This window comes from Panicum virgatum, chromosome 1N, assembly GCF_016808335.1.
Source record: "Panicum virgatum strain AP13 chromosome 1N, P.virgatum_v5, whole genome shotgun sequence".
NCBI lineage: Eukaryota > Viridiplantae > Streptophyta > Magnoliopsida > Poales > Poaceae > Panicum > Panicum virgatum.
This window is the reverse complement of record NC_053145.1, coordinates 63,247,186-63,268,993: the sequence shown is the minus strand read 5'-3', so window position 1 is coordinate 63,268,993 and position 21,808 is coordinate 63,247,186. Positions and strand designations below refer to the sequence as shown.

General features: G+C 45.2%; 1 protein-coding gene across 1 annotated transcript; it reads left to right on the top strand.

Moving 5' to 3' along the window:
- The first annotated feature begins 9,311 nt into the window (after positions 1–9,311).
- LOC120657349 (kinesin-like protein KIN-7D, chloroplastic) lies at positions 9,312–20,981 on the top strand. The gene is made up of 23 exons (XM_039935650.1): positions 9,312–9,730; positions 9,835–9,932; positions 10,937–11,026; positions 11,342–11,394; positions 11,835–11,900; positions 11,998–12,051; positions 12,169–12,228; positions 13,219–13,297; positions 14,370–14,437; positions 14,623–14,685; positions 14,852–14,956; positions 15,746–15,850; positions 15,930–16,037; positions 16,150–16,296; positions 16,473–16,655; positions 16,818–16,973; positions 17,157–17,375; positions 17,802–17,942; positions 18,021–18,146; positions 18,235–18,285; positions 18,706–18,753; positions 18,833–19,033; positions 20,004–20,981. Exons 1-23 carry the CDS (start codon positions 9,480–9,482, stop codon positions 20,532–20,534), a joined length of 3,003 nt encoding a protein of 1,000 aa, XP_039791584.1. The 5' UTR covers positions 9,312–9,479; the 3' UTR covers positions 20,535–20,981.
- Positions 20,982–21,808: the final 827 nt, after the last annotated feature.

The window sequence follows — 21,808 nt, the reverse complement described above, 5'->3', positions numbered from 1 at the left end:
AACCCTAAAAATAATAAATTAAAAAAAAACTGAGCACCGAGCTCAACACAATGAGAGCTCAAGCCGACGACAAATTGCTGAAGCTCTTAGACGCCACGCCACGAAAAGCTGGTGCGTTTGACATGGAAGGAGTTTCAAAAAAAAGACATGGAAGGCACGCACGGCGAGCAGGTCATCACGGCAGCACGCTACGTTTTTTCTTCGTGCCCGCGTGCATCTCACCTCACTCCCATACCGTACGTACTTCCTATCGTGCCGCGACTCTCTCGCGCGCGCACGTACGGTCTCACGGAGAACCTGCTGCGAGGTCCAGCGTACCTTTCGCCGCGTCGCGGTCGGTCGCGAACGACCTGGCTTAATTTAGTTAACTCGTATCTACTTTTGGTGGGCGTGCACATCAGGCATCAGCTTACGATCGAGATCGTGACCGCCTGACCGGAGCTAATGACCAGATGTGATTTGCTCAAATCGAATGCACACATTCAGGCTCCCACGCCCTCGGATCTGGACACGGCGATGATGGATCGCTGGAAAATCTCAAGTCCCATTCGATCGTTGTTTGGGCAGGTCACTTGCCAATGGGATCTGAATAATGTCGGTTGAGATGTGTTCAGCCATCTGTGGCCTGGCTAATCGTAGCAGCTATATTGTTCTGAAGAAGTCCTTCAATCAAGACAGCTAGGCACTTTTTTTAAGACATATAATTGAGACTGAGACAAGGAAGACCAATCACTGCCCCACTCATTTCGCATCACTTTTTTTTAGTGTCGCACGTGATGAGTGTCCCGATCAGGTAGATTTTGTTTGGCACATTACTATCTTGTACAGTGCAGTAACCAATCAGGTGTCTAGTTCATACTAGATATCACTATGAATTAAATAGCTCTGGAACTTCTACTCAAAAGAAGAAATCGACAAAATCGGGGTGTCTGTCCTTCTACTGAAGTACTGATCGAGGTCACCTTTCCTTCCAATACCTGCTCTTGCAGAGATTCAGTACAGCCCCGAAATGAGAAAAGCACTCAACAGTCAACACCCCAATCAGTATAGGGCTAGAAGCCACGATCGCGTCGCTGGAATACAGAGCAGACAATTGTCTAGTACGATGCTCACTGGCCCAGCTGAAAAACACATGTAATCTATGCAGAAGTGCACGCCTTAGTCCTCCACGTCCACTCATTTCCATCAACGAGAATCTCCTCCCATCTTTGCTCAGAGCGATTGCACCTTCAGATCTCCATCCACTCGATGACTCGGAGCTGGAAGAAGATGATGAACCTGGCAAACCTCAAGTCAAAATACTGGGGTACCGTGGCTTGTCTAATAACCGAAGCAATTATTGGCACGGTACTGTGAACCCCCGGAATTTCTATTTATCGCGCGCGCGATTTCCCTCCGTCGTATCGCAGCATCGCCCGCATGTTCATCTTCTACCTCGGGCAGGGGAGGCCGGGAGGGGCGCGCGGCCGCCGGTGAGCTAGCCAGCTAGGGAAGGGGGGAGAGGGGTCGGGAAGGGGTGGTTGGTGGGCGGAGCGGCCGCCGGCGATGTCACCGGCGGCCGGGGAGGTGGAGGGCGGCGGCGGCCTTATGATCTCGGGTTGCTGGGGGTGGGGCGGCTCCATGGCCGCTGACCATAGAGGAGGGCTTGGCGGCGGCGGCCCGGCGGCGGAGGCGGTTCGGCCGGCGGAGGGCGCGGCGGCGCGGGAGCGCCGCCGGCCGGCCGGGGCTGGACACCCGGTGGGCGGTGCTGGCGGCGGGGGCGAGGAGAAGGCGGCGGCGTGCGGCGACGAGCTCGGTTAGGGAGGGCGGCGGCGGAGGTGCCGGGGGCGGCGCCGGAGCCTGGGAGGCGGAGCACCGTCGCCCTTCTGCGATGGGATTTATTCTCATCGCAGGTGCGAGGAATAGACCTCCCCCACTGTTTGTGGCCGGTCGGGAGTGAGAGTAGACAATCGAGGATGACCGGTCACCGCCTTCACTTTTGCACCACCTTTTTTTTCGGCGCTAGCTGCACGCGACGAAGCGTCCCCATCAGGTAGATTGTGTTTGGCAACATTATCTTGTAATCAATAGGCGTCTACTAGCTCATTAGATACGGCTATGAATTAAAGAACGCTGAAGCTTCTGCTCGAAAGAGGAAATGGATGATTGCAAGTCTTCTCATCTACTGAACCAACCTTGCTGCTTCAAATGCCTGCACACGCGGAGCTGCTGCGGGGACGAATTGCCTACCACGATGCTCACGGTTCAGCAGAAAAAAAAAACGGAATCCATGTAAAGAGCACGCCAGCCCGCCACGTCCATTCATTTCCATCAACTGGAATCCATGCATCCATGGATGTCTAAACTCTAAACAGGAGTCAGAACGGAAATGGGGATTCTTCAAAAGAAAAAACAAACAGCAACGACAGCAACAGAGAGCGAGAATGAGGAGATGTGCAGTTCATACTCACGGGCTTTGACAACATTCAAGGCTTGGAGCCATGTGCCGAGCGACTAGACTATAAACCTCAGGCCGTTCAAATTGGCGTTCTAGCCTTTGTCTACTAGTCACTGGTGGTAAAAGGCCAAATGCATGTGGCACGTCTCACGTCCACACGGCGCACGCAGCCGAACTGACCTTTGCCAAGCAGCACCTAGTCAAAGGCAAGCACTGCCCAACCAACTAACCACAGATGACAGAACACAGTGCCAAGCACCGAAGCACAAAGTCCCTGCATATATGTACCTTCTTATCCTGGAAGAAAAAGGAGGCACGAGAGTCACCCTCCGTTTCAACGTATTAGCTGCTGCCACGTGTCTCAAATTTTTTTTTACCACCCTTCACGTTTTGCTGCGGTCGGGCCAATGGGCCGTTTTGTAGGCTGGTTTGGTGTTGGACTGTTCCCGCGATGGAAGCGTGTGACGTCAGTGTCTCCGTACAATTTTGTATCGCTGCCGCTTGTGTAGTATGAAGTCTGCGGTAAGGCCGTACTTAGATCCTTACGCTAAAAATTTTTAAACGAAATTTTGCTATTTTGGAGTAGTAAATAAAATATATTTATATAATTTTTTGCGTGGATGGATTGTAAATCGCAAAATCAATCTAATGAGCCTAACTAATCTATGATTAATCCACAATTAGCGAACAGTTACTGTAGCATTACTGTTGTAAATCATGGATTAAGTAGGATCATTAGATTCATCTCGCAATTTACAACCCATTCGTGCAAAAAATTTTGTAAATAAAATTCATTTAGTATTCTATGCATGTATCTAAACATTCGATGTGACGTTTTTTGGTGTAAAATTTTGGGATCTAAACAGGGTCTAAGTAGGGTAACGCGCCATGCTCTCGTGCTTCTTCACGATCTAAGTTGGCTCTTATATATATATTTAGATTAAAATTGTATAAAATTAGAGTCCAGTTTTTTTTAGAGTCTGACTCTTAGATAATCAAAGTCAAATTTAAAACCCTTCACTACCCCTAGCGGCAAGTAAGAGAGCCAGACAGGTGGTAGAAGACCTTTTACACCGCTATCATGGTATTGATTTGTCTTCGAGGCAAGTTTCAGTGTATAGTTTTATGGCATGTTTATCAAGATACAACTCTTATCTCATCTCATAAAACGCCCCCTACTCTCTCTTCATCGTAACCCTACCATATCAGCAAATTTGCAAATATGACATAAAAGTTAATGTTACATATGAAACTTCTTATGAAATTTCCACGGAAGATTGATCTAAACATCATATAATAATCAGTTGGTTATTGTCCCTATGATGCCTTGCCAGTATTTCTCACGCGGAAAAGTAATCCTTTCATGTGGGAGACCAATCATTCCTACTACGATGTTTGCATCATTTTACAAATTGAACAACATGAAGATTGACTCTAAAATATAATGCATCAACTTTAAAATAGTATATTCCAATTATGTATGTAACTACAAATAGGGAGCGTCCTGTTTATTTTTACCTTTTTATTTCTTGCTAAGAAGCAATATATGATACTACCCAAGGTGTAAGTACCCTCTACAAAGGGATCTTCAGACATAGTAAAAGTGTAAGTTATTTCATCTAAAATAAATTATGTGCATGCTCGATAGTCTTAGGTCCTGTTTGGTTACCATAAGTCAGTTCTTGACTTATGTTGGTGACTTATTTTAAGTCACTTCCCTTAAGTCACCTTCTGTTTAGTTGTAGTGACTAAAGTGCTTTAATGCTGTAAAATAAGAACTATTATGCCCCTAATGCTAATCTGGTACCCCTGGCGTAGGGGTAGGTGGGGAAAGAGACCAAATAAGTCCCTTTAAGTCACTTTAAGCTAACCATGGATTTAAGTCCCTCCAATCCATTTTTAGTCTATAAGTCAGGTCTATTTGGATCTCAACTAACTTAAATGGACTTAAAGGGGGGTGATTTATAATAAATCAGCGTAACTAAATAAGGTCTTAGTTGAATTTATATATACCTGTAACTATAATGTCATTCTTAGATTAGACCAATCTTAATCCTATCTTTCAGTTGTCATCGTAGTTTAAACCTAATTACTCTTCCTACATAACTTTACGGGCGCCGCAAAGCGCGCAGCTCATCCTAGTATATACCACAACTCCACAAGCAAGAGCAACGGCGTCCCTCCAAAGTGAGTTCGCTACAGGCAACCCAGATCATTATTACTCCCGTGGCGTTCTGATCGCTGCTGGCACTTGGCACTTGGCACGCACGCACCAGTCAGTCGCCAGTGCTCACGAGCGCGCGTCCGCGAGTGACACGCCGCAGCCAGTATGGAGTGTGGATGCATGGTTCGACTCGCTTGGCCGGCGCGCGGTCCCGGCGCCGGGGAAGGAAGCGGCCGAGCCCGTTCGCTGTCGGAAAACGACCGGGCGCGCGGATTCCGCAGCCGGACGCGCGCGCCCGCGGCGGCGGCTTCCTCCGCCGGGCCGTGTGCTGTCGCTGGCGCGGATTCGCTCTCGCTCGGCGGGTTCCGGCGCCCCGCCCGGCACGGGCCGTCGCGGGCGGAGCACGGCGACTCTGACGGCGACAGGAGATCGATCGGTAGCGCCTCGCAACGCAGAACTGACCTGTCGAGCATGCGTAGCGTACGGCGTACCCGTGTGGAGATGTGCTCTCGTAAACTTCGTTCGGTGAGTGGCTCCGTTTTCACAGACCGGGAGCTCGCATCGTTTAATTATATATTTATTGATATTTATATCACTAGCTTGCCAACAAAAAGGGAGATGCATTTACTCCTATTTGTTTGTTGCTGCTCTGGTCAGGTCTGTGGCTCAGCGCGCTCGTGCTCGATTTCAATGGGCGGTTTATGCAAAGTCAGACTCGCGAGCAATATTCTTTTACGGACGTGTCAGAAGGTCTTACGGATCACTGAAACACTAACTTTGCACTAACATGTTATCCTAAGCTACTCCATTTTTTTATATAAAAAACTCATTCTTACTCCATGGACGACCGAACTAAAACATGGTGCATTGTTCATTTCGAACGACTATTCCAGTACAGCGATGGGACCAGTAGTATGGCTGACTGATAATAGCAACCCAACGATGAACAATTTGCACATCCTTTAACTAAAGCTCCAACAAAATTCAATGATTCTTCCTGCACCTGCAAGCAAAACTTCCCTACAAAATCACTTGGATGAGGCCTACCATCGCAACCGGGCAGCCAATCGCAAGAAGACTCCCATCGACTTTGGCGAGTCAACACCTACTAACCAGTCCGCTGACCTGTCAGCATCGGGCCCGCACGGCAGTGTCGCCGCCCAGTTTGCGCCCACACCACGTCCCCCTCCCTCCGGCCTCCAGACTCAGATTGGGTGACATAGGGTTGGCATGTCACAATGTGACATTTCCAGGATCTCAGCCTTCCAAAACGAATCCAAGGGCTCCCTTTCGTTGGACCCACACGAAGTGAATATTCTCCATCTGAGCCTGACAGACGGGAGACGGAGCCGTCTGCGCTCGTCGTCGCCGCCCCCAATCCCGCGGCGCTCAGACTTGCCGATTCGGTCGCTCGCGTCCCCTGGACACCGCCGCGAGCCAGCTGGATGCTGCCGCGGGGGTGGCAGCCGGGATGCGTCGGGCCCGCCGCGGGAGGCTGCTGTCGCGCCTGGTCGCCGGCAGACCGGACCGCCGCCGTGGGAAGGCCATGCCGCCGCAGGAAGGGGCGCCATGAGGGGGGACTTCCGTGCCGCCAGCCGGCTGCGTTGCGGGGAGCATCTCCGGGGAGGCGTGCTGTAAGCATCTAGGCCCTCAAGGTATGTTTCGGTGATTAATGACAACCATTATTGTGACTAATGAGTTTGTGCAGCTTAATAGATCATTATCGCTCATTTGGTCATATGTCAAAAGAGGCCCCTCAATTTCATTATTCAAAAAGGCGATCTCGGTATTCAACTCAATTTTATGTCAAGACTAAGGATCTTTCTAGTCCTAAGTGTCATAAGGTTGAGAAGGACACTTAGGTTAGTATAGGTTTTATAGTTTTGTAGTGATCGCACTATTAAGAGGGGTTAAGGCTAAGTAACTTGAGCATGGACATGATCATTTGAAAATAGATGTACACTATGGTCACTCAGGTTTCTAGAAGTTCAAATAAGTGGTTCTCAAACTATATCTCTAGAATATTTGGATTTCATTCAAGACTCAAATCAGAAAAGACAAAATCAGAAAAAGTCTATACACCGGTTTAACCGACGCTCTCAATTTTCTATACGTCGGTTAAACGAAGTCAGCAGAGTCTGGACAAATTCAATACACCGGTTAAACCGACGTGTTTGAAATTAACGTCGGTGCATTGGTCCAGAGTTGGTTTTTCCAGGGTATTTCAAGTTCTATACACCGGTTAAACCGACGCTGTTTAAATCAAGACGTCGGTGCAATTGACCAGTGAGATGGTTTTTCAGAGGAATTCAAAAGTTGTACTCACCGGTTAAACCGACGATAGGTTTGAGTTAACGTCGGTGCAGTTGTCCAGAGACTTGGTTTTTCAGGGGATCAGTGGACAACTACACTCACCGGTTAAACCGTTGATACGTCGGTCAATCTGCCCAAGTTGTAACGGCTAGTTTTCAGAAGAGGCAGTTTACATTCACCGGTTAAACCGACGATGACAAATGGAGGGACGTCGGATTAACCGGCGATACGCAGTTTTCTGGCAGCTTTTCTCCAACGGCTCTATTTGTGTGAGCTGCCTATATATACCCCTCCAATGGGTCATTTCGCCATCTCTTGACACCAGGCAACATCCATGCACTCATACTATAGTCAAGAGCCACATTGAGCTTCATCATTCACATACTTGTGTTTTCAATCAATCAAGAAGTAAGATTAAGGACTTGAGTAGAGAGAAGCTAGTGTGCATCCGTTCTTGGTGATCGGTTCTTGCTCAAGTGAAGGCCTTAGCTTGTTACTCTTGGTGATTGGCATCACCTAGGCGATCTTGGTGATCGGGGTGTTTCTCGCGGAGCTTGCCAATGATTGTGGGAGCCCGGAGAAGAAGATTGTACGTGGCTTGAGCTCCACCACGCCGGGATGGTGAACGGAGACTCTTAGTGAGCGCCCAAGTCTCGGTGACATGGGAGGTGACAAGACTCTTAGTGAGTGTCACAACGTGGACTAGGGGTGTGTGCCAACACATCGACACCACAGGAAAAAAATCCGGTCGTCTCTTGTCCACTCTCTTTATTCAAGCATTTTCTTTCATGCAATTTACTCATGTGCTTGACTTAGAGATCATAACTTAGCTCTACCTTGCTAGGCTTTACTTTGTTTTTATCTCTCTTAGCTTGTGTAGGTAGCTTAGTTATCCGGTTGGTGAATTGGTGCCCTACTAGTATTGCATAGGTTAAGGTTGCTTTACCTTGTTTTAGAAATTGAAAAAGGCCCAATTCACCCCCCTCTTGGTCCATCGATCCTTACACGTGCGCGGGCGAGCTGCTAGCCGCCATGGGTGCCAGCCTCTCTCTCCATCCATTGATCACGTCCGGCTCCCACGCAGTGGACTCGCGGTGGACTTATGGCAGCTTCCAAGTCTGTCTACACGGAGGTGGCCACTGACCTGGAAATCCTGGTGGATCATTGCTTGTTTCGCCTCCACAAGGTAGATGCAGATTCTGTTCTTTTTAGCTACCATGTCCCCTCCACTGCACGAGTTCAGTTGGTTGATTTAGCAGCATGAATTTTGAAACACATCTGACTGATGATTTATGAAATTATCTCGGTTTCTTAGTGTTGTTCTGTTCTCTTCTCCGTTCGCCATGTGCGTTCTCGAACTCGGCAGTGTTCCCTCTGCTCTCCCAGTGCCTGCTGCTGCAGGCTCTCTGCGCGGAGTCCGACGCCGTCGAGATGCCGAGCTTCCTCGGCGGCGCTGAGGCGTTTGAGGCCTGCGCCAAGTTCTGCTACGGCATCGCCGTCACGGTCGGTGCGCACAACGTCGTGCCCCTCCGCTGCGCCGTGGCGCGCCTCGGCGTGACGGAGGCCGCCGACCGCGGCAACCTCGGCGCCAAGCTCGACGCGTTCCTCGCCTCCTGCCTCCGCCGCCGCTGGAGCAACGCGCTCGACGTGCTCCGCGCCACCGCCCACTACGCTTTTATGCGCGCGACGTCTCCGAGCTCGGCGTCGTCCTCTTCTAGCGCGTCATGGTGGCTACCGAACGTCGCCAAGCGTCCATCAACGCGGACTGGCTGGAGCCGCTGGCGCCCATGACGGCGAGCAGCTCGCCCGCACACACCTCGCCGGAGATGCTCCCCGCGCCGCTGCGGTCGCCGCATGGCGTCCCACCCGCGACGCAGCCGGCTGGACGGCGCGGACGCCCCTCCTCGTGGCGCCCCTTCCCGCGGCAGCATGGCTTCCCACTGCGGCGGTCCAGTTTGCCACGCCCAGGCGCGACGGCAGCCTCCCGCAGCGGACCCCGTGCGTCCTGGCGGCCACCCCACTCGCGGCGACATCCCACTGGCTCGCGGCAGCGTCCGGGGGATGCGAGCGCGGGCGACCGAATCGGCAAGTCGGAGCGCGTGGGATTGGGGGCGGCGACAACGAGCGCGGACGGCTCCGTCTCCGTCTGTTAGGCTCAGATGGAGAATATTCGCCTGTGTGCGGGTCCAACAAAAGGGAGCCCTTAGATTGGTTTTGGAGGGCTGACATCCAGAAAATGTCACATTGTGACATGCCAACCCTATGTCAAATCTGAGTCCCCGGCCTCCGCTACCCAGTTGGCGAACGGGAAAAAGGGTGGAGTTGGTCGCGTGCGCGCTCTCTTCCCCAACATCTTGCAGCAGCGCCCCCCCCCCCCCCCCCCCCCCCCCCCGCATCGCTTCCGACGGAAGCGAAAAGGAGAAGCCATCCGAAAGGGGGGGACGAGCCGCCCCACGAGTGAGTGACCCAGCCGGAAAGGGGGAAAAGCCCTAGAAGAAACCCGCGTAAAGGGACCGGATCCAATGGCGGGTGCCTCGTGCTGCTAGATCTCGTGCCCTGCAGGCAATGGCGACGCGGCCGGCGTCGCGGCAGCGGAAGACGGGGTCCGCATCGGCGGCGGCGGCGATGGGTTCGCATCATCAGCAGCAGCCGCAGTCGGTCTCGCCGACGTCGACCACAACCACCACCACGTCTTCGTCGCGTCTCACGCCTGTGCTCTTGCTCGACGGGCCCGCGTCCCCGCTGTTCGCCGGGTTGGACGAGGACCCGGCGCCCAAGGAGAATGTCACCGTCACCGTCCGCTTCCGTCCGCTCAGGTTCAGCTCGCATTGGCTACTGGAGTGGTGGTCCGTTTGGTTGCGGTTCGATTGGGGGAATCCGGGAATGTGGACTGATTTGAGTTTTGGTCTCGGTTGTGAAGCCCGCGGGAGATTCGGCAGGGGGAGGAGATCGCCTGGTACGCAGATGGTGACACGGTCGTGCGGAGCGAGCAGAACCCCAACGTCGCCTATGCTTACGGTATGTTTGCGGTTTTCGTGTGAATTTGTGGTTGCCGTGGCACTTGCGTGCTCCTTAATCATTGGATTTTTAGATTCATATTTGCCGCATGCGACACGCCTTTTAGTCCATACTATCAGTTTTCCCATAAGGCAGGAGCAACTTAGGTGATTCAGCTCATTCGTAGGTAAACACTGAGAATAGCCTGCCCTTGAATAGCTCAAACTTGTACCTTCAATAACTTGCCACATGCCCACATCCACTGGGAGACTTGGGCTTTGTGACAATTTGCGGCCATGCATCAGATATGGCTGTCTCAAAACTCACACTACTTCTAAGTTTTCATTCGTTCTTCTTGATATTAGTAGAATGACTGTTTTACATCGGACCATCATTTCACAAGAAATTCGTGTTGTGACGTGGTAGTTTTGTCAGCTAATGCATCGGGGGATGAATTTCGTGTACAGGTTTTGGCTCCTGCGCTTTCTCATAATCTATATGCTGGGTGACTGGGTCATAAGGTGTGGTTCTATATGGGGTACACAAAAAATAAATCTTGCCATGCTTATGACAATCCATCTTTTCTTCATCTGTATTTAAATGTATCTTAATGTTCTTACTACCTTTTTGCTGCTGAGACCTCTAGGTGCCACTTAATTATTCACTTTAGTCTCCAGAAACAATGTAAATGGACAGTGTCGCATAAGTTCAAATAATTCCAATTTACTAAATATATTTCTTTATTACACCATGCTTTGCTCTTGTGGGAGTGAGATTTGTCATTTCCAGGTTTGCGCACCAAAATTAATTGTTCCGAACAAAGAAACTTTGTAATAGTGGTGTCACATGTCTCCTATCAATATAATAAGTCATTTAAGAGAATCATGTTGCATCGCTGCATGTAGCAAGTAGAAATTATTATTTGGGCTTTAGTTCTATGGAAATAGGCTCATTTCGTAGGCTACCAATTTGCCATCATCTTAAACTCTAATTATGAACACAGGCTAATATTGTTTGTTATCCAGATCGGGTTTTTGCACCAACTACCACAACCCGTCATGTATATGATGTTGCAGCTCAACATGTCATTAGTGGTGCCATGGAGGGAGTAAACGGTAAATGATCTCCTGTTTTACTGATTGTGTTTCTTCAGTATTTATGACTGAGATCATAGCAACACACTGCTCTTTCTTATTTGGATATTCTCTTAAAATATAAAAACAAGTTGATTTCTGTTTACAGAATGTCATGTTACTATGATCTATCTGCTTCTATATATTATTGTATCATAACAATATTACATTTGGGTAACAGACAATATAATCCTTGGCTGTGTTCATTGGTTGAATGCAACAATGGATCCTGAGTTTCATTGCATGCATGTATCTTTAATTCTTAAAGTTAAATCTGCTGAACCTATGTTGTTGCAGGTACAATATTTGCATATGGTGTTACAAGCAGTGGGAAGACACACACGATGCATGTGAGAAAACTTACATCACATTAAGCTTTCATATCTTTGCTTTTGTCACAAACATTAGCTATCTCATTCTTTAGTTTACCACTGACTCTGGGTGCAGCCCAAAATTTGAATTCAGGAAAAAATGTGGGTAGCTAAAATATGACCGCAGATTATGGTTTAGTAGTGTTTTCTTTTCTGATTCAGTTATCTAAGGCTTATGTATGCCTACCAAGTCTGCCATCCCCATAAAAGGAGAGGAAATCAAATTGCTTCACTCCCTAAACTGCTGTCATGCATGGCCATAAGCAACTTTCATTTCTATGTTGAAGCATATGATTTGCAACTTACTGTTTCATCCTTATAATTTACTAGAATAGACCAATATCGAACAACATTAATTAGTTTCTTCACATTTTTAAAATGTATATTAGTATCTTGATATACTTGTTCTTTTGAGTCAGGGAGACCAAAGATCCCCGGGGATTATACCTTTGGCTGTCAAAGATGCATTTAGCATTATACAAGAGGTACTCTTTAAATACGAACCAGTCTTGTATTATGATATGGTGAAATATGCATAGACATGATGCAACCAAATCTCGTATACTACTGCTTTGTTTGTAGACACCGAATCGTGAGTTTCTCCTACGTGTGTCGTACTTGGAAATTTATAATGAGGTTTGTCAATGTAATCATTTTTGTTATCATCTTAATGTTTGTAATTTGAGGTACATATGCTAAATGGACTGTAATAGTTTATTATACTGTTCTGATTGAGGGCTCATTGGTTTGTAGGTTGTCAATGATCTACTAAACCCTGCTGGTCAGAATTTGCGAATTAGAGAGGATCCTCAGGTGCTAATATATCCACTCTTCGTCAATATAACTCTTTGTACAAAACTCGCTAAGCTTTCAAGCTATAAGAAACCAATGATTTCCCTGGTGGATGAATACTGCACCTTTTTCCGAAAATTTATACCAAGATAATAGTGCCATCCAAAGGTTCAAAGTTGCTTGTTCCCATTCGTAATGTCTTTTAACATATGCTGAAAACTGATAACCTCTAGGATCTTTGGTACTTGTACTAGGTTAAATGTAGAGTACATTCTTCCCTGGAAGTCTGGAACAGGAGTCCTTGAAACATGATATTTTATGAAGAGTTTCAACTGGTAGAATAATTAAAATCCACACCTAAATCTGTTAGCGTTTAGGATGGATGCAGTGTATTGTTTTATGACAGGAAGGTGCCACAGAAGCTAAAAGATATGTTAATAGGACTGCGAGTCGGCGATCAAACCTGTGATGTTGTATGGTGCAAAATGTTAGCCTACTAGAAGGCAACATGTTTGATAGTTAAGTGCCAGAGAAATGCGTATGTTGCATTGGATTTGTGGTCATACTAAAATGGACCGGGTCATGATAGGTTTAGGTAGTCAAATGAAGAAAAGCTTCTCACCAACACTGGTTGAGAGGGTTTGGACATGTCCAACAGAGAGTCCCCAGAAGCACCAGCACATAGCTAAATCCTAGGGCGTGACTATAATGTTAGGAAAGGTAGGGGTTGGCCGAACTTGACATGGGAGGAGGCAGTAAAAAGGAACTTCAAAGGGTGGAATATACACAGATTTTTCCTTGGATATGAGCGTGTAAAATCAGCTATTCACCTGCATGAACCATGAATGGGCATAGATCTCCTAATAATATCACTATTGTTGATTCTTTATATCTGTATCTATATTCATTTTTCTCTTCCTTTTCCCTTTTTTGTTGGTGTTGTTGCAGTGTATTGTTTTGTACAGTTTTCTGATGGTTCCTTGATCTGCAATTCTGCATTAACATTCTCAGGGAACGTTTGTTGAGGGTATCAAGGAAGAAGTTGTATTATCTCCTGCACATGCCCTGTCCCTTATTGCAGCTGGAGAAGGTGATTTCCAAAATCTTTACCTGATGATTCTGTTTCAGAATGATCTTCGTGATAGGTCTAAACTTTCTTGTGAAAAAGTGTTGTAGCATGACATTGAAATATTATAAGTAAGATTTAGGGGCAATTCTTTTCAAGTTCATGAAAAAACATCCTTTAGAGCTCTGAAACTTACTCAAAATATCTTAATACTCTGGTAAGGTGAAAAATCTATATGCCAGTTCATAGTGTAAACAAATGAGCGAAATGCCACTCTGAAATAGCCTCTTGGTTGCCATTGCAAAAAAAAAAAAATATTGAGAAAAATGCATCTAAGACGAAATACTTCACATGCAACTAAATTGTACAGCTCTGTTACAACCAGATTTTTGGCCCCTTTATTGATAAGTGACCCACCACCCAAATGATTAGCCATTTGATTTCCTGGTGAAGGAGTTGCAGAAATAGCTTGTACAGATAGCGACACTCATGAGTATAAGAATCCTAGCTTTTAAAAAATTATACATTTTTAAATAGTGACCAGGTTTGCAGTGGATCAGGTCTGCCAAGTCTTTCATGTTCTTGTTACATCCACCTTTATAATCTACTTCGTCAGCCACCTACCTAAACAAAATCAAACCTGCTGAAGGTGGTGTGGGTGTCGGCAGTGTCACAACTCACAAGAAGACAAACTAGTCGTCTAACTATTGCTTGTTTTGAATGGATGCAATGCTACCCCTCTTATACGGATGATTTGACTTGATTCGTAAGGAACTATAAGTTTCTACCTTAAGTAGGAAAACCAGATGAGTGCTTCCTAGAAGGAGGTATTTCCGAGGTCTCCCCACACTCTTAGTGACTCCAAGAAAGAAAGAAAACACCTCTAAATTAAGGTAGTTACCCCTAGCACATCGACTGCAACTCCTTATCCAATACAATTCCAAGTTCGAATTAGCCCATAACCTTCGAATATTGATGCTATGCCTGCACATACAGTGCTGTAGTTCTTAGTCTACTATTTTGTTCCACTAATTTTTTTGTTGATCTTGATCAACATATTAAGAAATACTAATTACTGTGTCCATTTTGATTGCAGAGCATAGACATGTTGGATCCACCAACTTCAATCTACTAAGTAGCAGAAGTCATACTATTTTCACACTGGTAATGATGTGTATCAATTTTGTGTAGAGTAAATTTGTGTCTATCTGCTATTTGAAGAACAATGAAGCACTAATGTTTGGTTTTGCATTGGCATATTGCAAGTCTTTAATTGTGTCTATCCTTAAATTGGAAGAGCTGTTTGATGCTAGGGATGAACTTTTATTTCTCCTTTCGTTACATGACAGACTATTGAGAGCAGCCCTTGTGGCGAGGTTAGTGAAGGGGAAGCTGTCACCTTCTCACAGCTGGTGAGTTTGTTTCCTGGTACTTTTTAGCTGTAAAATTACCACCTTAGCACTTAGTTAAATATACTAGTGCGATATTTATCCATTTCATTTTGTTTTGCATCCAACGTGTCTTGGTCCTGGCAGCCAGAGCATAAATTGATTCTTTAGTTTTATCACTCAATTGCAGAACCTCATCGATCTGGCAGGTTCGGAGAGCTCAAGGGCGGAAACCACTGGACTAAGGCGGAAAGAAGGATCTTATATCAACAAAAGCTTGCTGACTCTTGGAACGGTAGGATTAATACTAAAACCTATCATTTTGGTTGTTTGTCATCGTATTTTGATACCCAAGCATTAGCACACTCATGTTTTATCCATTCTAAACATGATCTGATATGACAGGTTGACTGACTAGATTTTTCATAAGTACATGTACTGCACAGTTGGATGATTTGAAATTTTTACATCATAGTGTGTTGGATACTTGGATCATTGATCAATGGATTCCATCTAAATATTCTGGATCCTTCGTATGGATGTGGGGCACATTTTATTTACTTTACCACAAGTTATTTTTAGGTTAGTCACATTGTTTCTGGTAGGAGCTAGGGTTCCCAAGCGAGAGAGAACACAGCGAGGAAGAAGAAGGGGCGCTGGACAGAGAGGGGGGGGGGGGGGGGGGGGGTGCGGCTAGGGCTTCCAAGGAAGCCGGCAACAGATAATTGTTGCTGCTTAATTCTCAATGACCAAATGTTTACAATCATATAAGACTCTAGGAAAGACCAATAATCTCTCTATGGGCCCTGGGCCCTTACTGGATGTGGCCTAGCCACTTGACCTGTGCCTGCTATAGGTGATGCTGGTCATAACAGTTTCAGTAAATCACATTTTTATTAGGTAAATATTAGGTAATTGGCAAATGTTTTTAAATTAAGTTTGATGAAAGAAGATTGTCATTTGAACTTATTTCTTTCCTTTACCTTCAAGAATCTAGTTAAGCAATGCTCTTGATCAGCTCTGTGTGGATATATGCTGCCTGGTATCTCAAATTATAAATGAGCCCATGGTTTGCCCACTTCAGGTGATATCAAAGCTGACTGATGGAAAGGCTACACATATTCCATATCGAGATTCAAAATTAACACGACTACTTCAGTCATCCCTCAGTGGTCAAGGGCGTGTGTCAGTAAGTTGCTCATTGCCTTCTGGGAGCTACTTGTTAATGTCATCAGGATTTCTCATAGCTCTTTTTTTTTCTTTTGCAGCTAATTTGCACAGTGACACCAGCATCAAGTAATTCTGAAGAGACCCACAATACACTAAAATTTGCGCACCGTGCGAAACGCATTGAGATCCAAGCATCACAGAACAAAGTAGGCCTAACATTTACTTGACAATAATTCTTAAGACTGTATTTTGTTACTGATTTATACGAAATGAGTCATTTCTGATATATGCTTCTGGATCTTTCTTTCTGGTTTGCAGATTATAGATGAGAAATCTTTAATAAAGAAGTACCAAACTGAGATTCGCAGATTAAAGGAAGAGCTAGAGCAGCTGAAAATGGGTATTATTACTGACACACCCTCAAAAGATACTGCGGAAGATAGTATCATCCTTTGGAAACAAAAGGTGCTACGTTTTTTTTATTTCAGTTGAACATCTGCTTACGACGTTATATTAGATTTTATTATTTTTTCTGGTGTGATGTAGATTTAATATAGATTATGTATTTATAATGCAACATATTTGCTTTGCTGGTGTATCCTCAAATCCTCCTAACTATTGTTTTTCCAACATATGAAAAGCTAGAAGATGGTAATGTCAAGCTGCAGTCTAGGCTGGAACAAGAGGAGGAAGCTAAAGCTGCTTTGCTTGCAAGGATACAGCGTCTAACAAAACTTATACTGGTTTCTACTAAGGAAACCCAGACTTCTAGATTTTCTCCACATCCTGGACCAAGACGAAGACATTCTTTTGGTGAAGAGGAGGTCTGGCTATGTATGCTTATGAAATTACTATGACTGGGGCCATTCAACTACCTTCTATATTAATTTTATCTGTCCATCCTTCTTTGGAAAAATTGGACGAATCCCTTATCAGTGTTTCTGTATAAACATGGAGTTGCTTAAGTTTGTCTGCTAACTTTGCAGCTGGCATATCTTCCATACAGAAGACGAGATATAGTGATGGATAATGAAAGCAATGAATTGCTTCTTCCTGTTGAAGGGTTTGGTGTATCACTTGAAGATTCTCCAAAGGAAGAAAAAAAGAATAGGAAAGGACTTCTCAACTGGTTCAAACTCCGGGTATGCCAGCTTTGCAAAACATTGCATCTCGGACTTAAAATATGCGCATGCCAATACTGCATTGACTCAATTTTTTCGCTGCTCTTTTACATATTTGCAAGTGGAATACCAAAGAGATTTGAATGTTGAATCCTGGTGTCAAATTAAAGAAATAATCAATCCATGTGCTATATTGATTTCCAGAAACGTGATGGAGCTTCTATTCTGACAAGTTCAGAAGGTGACAAGTCCAGTTTGACTAAATCAACCGCCCCTTCAACACCTATTGGGGAAAGTGTCAATTTTCATGCAGAACCAAGAATTTCAAATTCTTTGGCTGGTGAAAATGTATCAGCTGATCTATTTAGCATTGGCCATGGGGAATTTCCTTCTGGAAGCATTCATGGGGAAGAAATTCCTTTGGTACGTTTATTATTTTTTATTAAGACAAATATTATCAGATTGTACATGGCATTCCAGAATAAGAATTGCCACCTCATAAGTCTTCTACAGAAGAAAAGGCTTTCAGAAGTACAGTTTTGTCTTGGAGAGGCCGATTCTGGCGATTTCCCTATTACTGTTCTATATGTAGGACATATTTGTCAGGACGATAATTTTACTACCACACTAGTCGCTGTTTGTCCATTGCTGGCAGATCCTAGTTTTTGTAGGTACTGCACCGCCTTAGGAGTTTATGCATAAATTAAAAAAATGATAATATTCTTACTGGCAACATTGTGATGGTGTCCCCCTGTTCAGTATCCAATAGGATAAGAGATGTATGCCTTTTTTTATTTTGTTCCAAGAGATCCCATTACTTACATGCTGCAATATGTGATCTGGTACCAGACAAGTGGGAAAACGATAGATCATGTTGATTTATTGAGAGAACAGTTGAAGATTTTGTCAGGGGAGGTGGCACTACAAACAAGTGTTCTTAAGCGCCTTACAGAGGAGGCTGGAAGAAGCCCACAGAGTGAGAGCATTCAGGTACTCCCTTGCCTAATGTTCGTTGTGTGCTTTTACAACCTTTCCAGGACTTTAGCCTTTTACCTTTTGGTATTGAAGATGGAAATGAAGAAGACCAGTGATGAAATTAAGGGGAAGAAGCGGCAGATAGCATCTTTGGAAAGAGAGATAGCTCATGCAACATTAGGAAGTAAGGGAAAGGCTGACAAGTTAGAACTTTCACCGGTAATGTTGTATATTTGTTTTGGTTTTCTGCTATCTCTTTACTGAGCATTTCTGTATAACAATTGGATGGTTCTTATTAATTTTGCAGTCTTATCCTGAATTACTTGAGCAGCTCAATGAGAAATCATTCGAACTTGAGGTATATAGACTTTGCCTTGCTCAAGTACTTTTGGATTGTGTCCGGTGTCCCTTTCGCTGGAAGTCGGGTTGCAGTAGGTCACAGGCAGAAAAGAAATACCAATCACCTTTTTTGAGAGATAGATGACATAACACAAGCCTTTTAAGATTTTTAAAGAAATTTCTTCACTAATTTTCATGCTTGCATATCTGACATTTCACAGACACAAGACACCCCCCTTCTCAAAATTGAAAATTAATGCCTTTCAAATGGATTTAATTTGAGTTTGATCCAACACTTACTCATTGATAAATGGTTTCATTTGATTGTATAAAATGTGTGATTGTTTAGCACATTTTTAATGACCACAATAATCTTATTATATTTCATGGTCTTTTCATTCATTAGTGTTTGGTTATCATTTAAGATTTCTTATTGCAGGTTAAGGCTGCAGATAATAGAGTAATACAAGAACAGCTAAATGAGAAGGTTAGATGCCTGAGATCTTTTAGGTGAATGGTGAAATGATTAGGAGCCATTTATGACTTCTTTGATTTACTTCTCTCAGATAAGTGAATGCATGGAATTACAAGCCGAAGTTACTCATCTGAAAGAACAGCTGTCACAAGCTCTTGAAGCTAAGGATTTGCTGTCAAATAGCATGATGCAGAATAATAGAGGAGTTAACCACGCAGTTGAACGCCATGCTGATCAAGGAAGTGCTGTTCCAAGGGAGGTCTCTATGGAACCACTACAAAAACAGCAGCAGGTTTGCTTTCTTTTCTCTAGCTTCCACTTTCTTTATAATTGCTTTCTGTGTTCTAAAAGAGGTCTCTTTCTAACCACTACAAAAGCGGCATAAGGGTTATAAGCTGTACGCTAAGAAAAAAAAAGACTACAACTTAACTAGCAATTAGCCATTGTGTTAGTGCCTGGATGTATTAATGGCTTCATTGACACTCAATATTCAAAGTATACACGTGAGGACTATTAATCACAAATCATAAATGCTAAAGACTTGTTAGCAGTAAATATTCAAACTTCCATGAATGCTGCTGTTAACAAGTGGCTATATAAAAAATAGTTGGATTTAAGGTAGAAAACAAAAACCAACTCATTTTCACTGAAAATTTCTGCTGTCTTTTATTCTGTGGTGGTGAAGGTATTTGAGGCGAATGAATTTGTTCAAATAGGGCATCTTTCATCCATTTTTTGTGGTCGTACACTTCATTGCAATTGCATCCTTTACCACATTTCAAACATATATTTTTTGAAAATAGTCTCTGGTGTTCTTATTTGGGATGTTCAAATATTGTTTGCGATTTACATTCTTTATTGCATTGCTATTATTTTATGGTGTTATTCTTATTTTTACTTACTGTTGGACTGAGGATAAAAGCCCCCACCCCTCCCACTATAACACCTGGGTTTTATGGTCGGGTTGGCTAGGTGGGGCGCTCTAACTTGGTACCAGAGCCGAGGTCCTGGGTTCGATCCCTCCCGGCCACGCATTTCCGCTGCGCGATTTCCCTGGCTGCGTTTGCTGAGACCGAAGTGCTGAGACCGGACAGGTGGCACAGCCCCGCGGCTCGCCCGGCTCGCACGCAGTAGGGGGAATGTTGGACTGAGGATAAAAGCCCCCACCCCTCCCACTATAACACCTGGTTTTTATGGTCGGGTTGGCTAGGTGGGGCGCTCTAACTCTTACCTTACTTTTCCCAATTTTTTTTTGGCATTAGGGTCTTCAGTCAATTGAGGTTGATGAGCTGAAGCAAAAGGTGTCTGAACTCTTTGAAATCAAAGCTCAACTTGAGGATCGCAACCAAAAGCTACTGGAGGAAAGTACGTATGCAAAAGGCTTGGCTTCAGCTGCAGGTGTCGAATTGAAAGCATTGTCAGAAGAAGTGACCAAGCTGATGAACCAAAATGAGAAGCTTGCAACTGAGTTGGTGTCACTGAGAAGTCCAACTCCACGTAGAGTTAGCAGTGGACCAAGAGGTGCTAGGAGGGAAAGCATGAGCAGAAGACACGAGCCAGCTAGCAGAAGAGACACCAATAATGCAAGCCACGAAAGGGAAAAAGCTCTAGAGAATATGCTTATGGAGAAGGAACAGAAAGAAGCAGAGCTTCAAAGGAAAGTCGAGGAGTCAAAGCAGAAGGAAGCCTTCCTGGAAAGTGAGCTCGCCAATATGTGGGTTCTAGTAGCAAAACTGAAGAAGTCTCAAGGTTATGAACATGAGGATTCGGAAGCCAAACATAATGTCTCATGACCTGTAAGTTAGAGTAGTCAATCATGAAAAGTCTGCTTGGCTTGGGTGTGGGTTTTCTGTATGTAAGTTGCTCATATCTGGTTTTCTGTTTCTTAGTGAGAGACTGTGAGTTAGTGTCTCATTCTGTATATTCTCCGCGTGTTCAAATATGCCAGTAGTACTTTCCCTGACTAGTGTGCCTAGAGCTTTCTGTTGATGCTACAGCGGCATTTTGGGTACTTCAGGCACATAACCCGGCATTGCAGGAACATTGAACAGATATCTGGAAATCTGACGGGTTTCTCATGCCCACTCCAATATCTAACCTGTATTAGTTCTACTCATCCTGCTCTTAATATTGAAAGGATATCAAATGTGAATATATCCTTAAGAGTGAATTGCATTGTATTGTCACACTTGTTCTGATTACATCTTCAATAATGTGCATTGGCCGAATGTCTGATCTTAGTTTCCGCAAATCTTATCTGCTTCATTGTACTGAGCAGCTATGTGGTTTTTTTTCACTAGTTATGTGATGATGCAGTGCTGAAATACTACATGCTGGGCCTTGTACAGATTTCGTCATGCACCCTGTTCGGCTGTTCCTCTGTCCGTGAACTTCAAAAGATACATACAACTATATGATTTGCGTTGTACGGGCTGCATGGCGTTGAATTTGACGGTTGTCTTCCTATTAGATCTGAGTGCCCAGCCGCTTTTACAGAGTTTCATGATGTCTTCCCATGTTTTGCATTGAGATGGGTGGGCTGTTACTTTATCCTTCAGCTTCCGCTCCACTCCACTGAGGCACTGACTGACGGCTTGTATCTTCCTAATTGAATCCGACCAAATGGAAAATAGCATGCCAGTCCATATAACTCAAACCCTCAAGGTCCTCGCCGCCCGCCGTGATTCTCCAGACTTTGGCTGTCGCGGACACGTCCAGCTCCAGGGTCGCTGTTTGGAGCACCGACCCCGGGCCAGGCTTGGGGAATCAACCGCGCCGACGTGTGAGCAGCGCTTTCCGAGCCACCATCCATTCGTCCCGAACGGCCGGTTCCATCCGTCGGCGGCCGGTGAGCATGAGTGCACGCTTTCTGACGGCCAGCCCGGCTCAGTCCATCGCAGGCCTGATCGGGGGCAGGGCACGCGTCCCCGCGCGGTTGGCTCGCTGCCGCGCCGCGTTCACCCTTCACCCCCTCGTGAAGGAATGGCGGAATCCTCCCGTCCCAAGTAAAGCGCCGCTCGGTGCCTCTACCTCTGGCTCTGGCATCCTTTCCTTTCTCTTCCCTTCC